Genomic DNA, 2,756 nt, shown 5'->3' on the forward strand with positions numbered 1-2,756 from the left:
CAGGTCATCAGTTTTGTTACAGTGCAAAAATTTCCAAACTGGTGTCTCACAAAATATACTTTAGGATTTTAATAGCTGTATCCCCCCCCCCCCAAAATTATTCCATGTCCAAGTAAATTTGGAGAACTTTAGGTTAAATAAAATAGAACAGAGTTCTTATCACAGGACTCACCAGAACCTTTTGTATTTAATATACATTGTGACTCTCCCGGAGGAGGATTAGCTTTTGTGATGTTTACCCAAGTTATTTGACCTTGGAGCCCTTTCTCTTCTGCAATGAATTTTGATTTCCTATAACATATTCCACAGAATAGTTTGGGACACACTGACACAGTGAAGAGGTCAGGTTGGAAGTCAGAAACCTTGGGCTCTGGCTCTTCGCTCTGTTCTCTCCTGGAAAGTTTGTCTGAATCATATAACCTCTCTGAACCTCAGCTTTCCTAAACTGTAAGAAGAGCATTATAGCATCTACCTTGCAGGGTTGTTGGTTAGGATTAAACAAAATGATCTTGTAAATCAGAGAGATCTTGGTAGATTAGGAATTGTGTGAGTGTAACATAGTATAATGCATTTCTTTTTTTTTTTATTTAACTTTATTTTTTATTTTTTGCATTTCTAACTTAGCTCTTGATCTCTTTCCTAGTGGCCCATATTGGGCCAGCTTGTCTTTTCATCGAAGTTTCAGAAGTTGGAAACATTTAAACCATCAAAGGACATTGACTTAAAGTCACTTCATCTCCAGAAGCCTCTGGAATCCACCTGGACCAAGACCAACAGCCAGTTCGTCTCTGGTTCCCCTAAATCAAGTAGCCCCTTCACACCCCTCCAGAAAGAGCTCTTCCTAATTATGAATTCTTACCGGGACCTTTTCTACCCAGAAAGGACTGCCCTGAAGAATGGGGAGGAGATCCGCCATGTGTACTGCTTGCATGTAATAAATCATGTCCTCAAAGCCAACGCCCAGGTGCTCGGTAACAATAGCAGACGCCGCAGCCAGAAACTTGGGGTGGGTGACGATGATGACTTCAGAGACCAAGGGCTAACAAGGCCCAAGGTGAGTGACAGCAGGAGGACTTTGTCCTCAAGAAGGAGGCTGCAAGGCACTGCCATATAGGTACTGCCATATGGGCACTGCCTCGCACTTAGCAGGTACTCGACTATTTTAATGATACGAATTCTGGAATAATTAATGAGTCCAAGAGTGAGCATGTTAGTTGGGCCAGGTAGTGTCAGAGCAGTACAGTAGAGAGCTCAGTGGACTGTGTCTAGCTGCATATTTGTGGATTTAACTGGAAACTTGTAAGTCACAGGTACTTCCGTGATAGTTTTCCTTAAAGATAACCCTGAACATGTGTAAATGACACTTCATTGTAAATCTCCTCTTGGTGATTGTCAGAGCTGGATGGAACCTTAGTAAGCCTTTTATCCAATCCCTGGATGTTAAAGCTATGAACAGAGACCCAGATTCATAGAGGACCTTCCTAAAGAGAACCAGGGATGCTCAAGTAGCAGAGATGGGATTAGAACCAAGGATTCTCTTCACTGAGCCACATACATATGTAAACCTTGGAAAACAAATTCCTATATTTCCATTATATAGTTATTACTGCCTAAAACTATTACATTTATGTGGGTTCATAAGCGTAAGTTCCAGTTGATTTGGGGGCTTTGGGAAGAAATGTGTTTTAGTTGTGCTCATGTTATTCATGTTAAGTGGCTACATCTTGTGTCGTCCATTTCCTATACCCCCTTAGCCTATATCCCTCCATATTGAAGAATCTAAAAAGATTTTTTAGATTGTTTTACTGAGTTTAGTAGGATTCTAGGGTTTAATACTGATGCGGATCTTAGACATTTCTTGGTCCAACCCCTTACTTGAAAGCTGGGGAAATTGAAGCCTGGACGCTTACATAGCGTGGCTACTAGGCCAGTAACTTGGCCCTCTTCAATCTTGGGTCCTCACTGCTGCACTGTACCAGGCTGAATCATGACACCTCTCCAGCTGTGCTGGTTCCCTTTCTGGGAAACTGAGTCTTGGACATAAGGATTATAGATTTATCTGTTTCCATTTACAGTTGTAGAGAAAAATGAAGCAGATTAACCGTGAAGCACATTTAGAATTTGATGGATTGTGTGATCTGATGGGCTGTTCACATTGTTGATATTTACAGAAGGCTAGTTAGAAATTTATTTATCAAGCATATTCTGTTTTCATTCTTTTTTTTTTTTTTAATTTTTTTTTTTCAACGTTTATTTATTTTTGGGACAGAGAGAGACAGAGCATGAACGGGGGAGGGTCAGAGACAGAGGGAGACACAGAATCGGAAACAGGCTCCAGGCTCTGAGCCATCAGCCCAGAGCCTGACGCGGGGCTCGAACTCATGGACCGCGAGATCGTGACCTGGCTGAAGTCGGACGCTTAACCGACTGCGCCACCCAGGCGCCCCTCATTCTTAGCAGTTGTAACTTTAAGCATTTTTGGAAATGTTTGGAAAACTTAATTTTCCATTGAGATATGATCTTATTTCAGAAATGCTTTATCATCATTTCTGAAAAATGTACTAAAGAACATTCTAGAAAAGTAGTGATTCATTAATCCTTTTCCTAACCAGCTTTATCTGTTCTGTACTTATTACAGCTAATTCATTTATTTATTCATTATATATTTACCCTTTGAGGCTTATGGACAAAAATACCAATACTAAGTTCTTTTTTTTTCTTTTTTTTTTTTAATTTTTTTTTTTCAACGTTTATTT

General features: G+C 40.1%; 1 protein-coding gene across 2 annotated transcripts in view; it reads left to right on the forward strand.

Annotated features, from left to right (window-relative positions):
* The window catches only part of UTP25 (UTP25 small subunit processome component), a 25,131-nt gene that overhangs the window by 8,033 nt on the left and 14,342 nt on the right, over nt 1-2,756 (forward strand). For both annotated transcript variants that reach the window (XM_040446350.1, XM_040446352.1), the window contains one exon: nt 644-1,054. In XM_040446350.1, the coding sequence (XP_040302284.1) occupies nt 644-1,054 (411 nt within the window). The remainder of the gene's footprint in view (nt 1-643; nt 1,055-2,756) is intronic.

The sequence above is a fragment of the Herpailurus yagouaroundi genome, unplaced genomic scaffold (assembly GCF_014898765.1).
Source record: "Herpailurus yagouaroundi ecotype Mexico unplaced genomic scaffold, PumYag 195, whole genome shotgun sequence".
Lineage (NCBI taxonomy): Eukaryota > Metazoa > Chordata > Mammalia > Carnivora > Felidae > Herpailurus > Herpailurus yagouaroundi.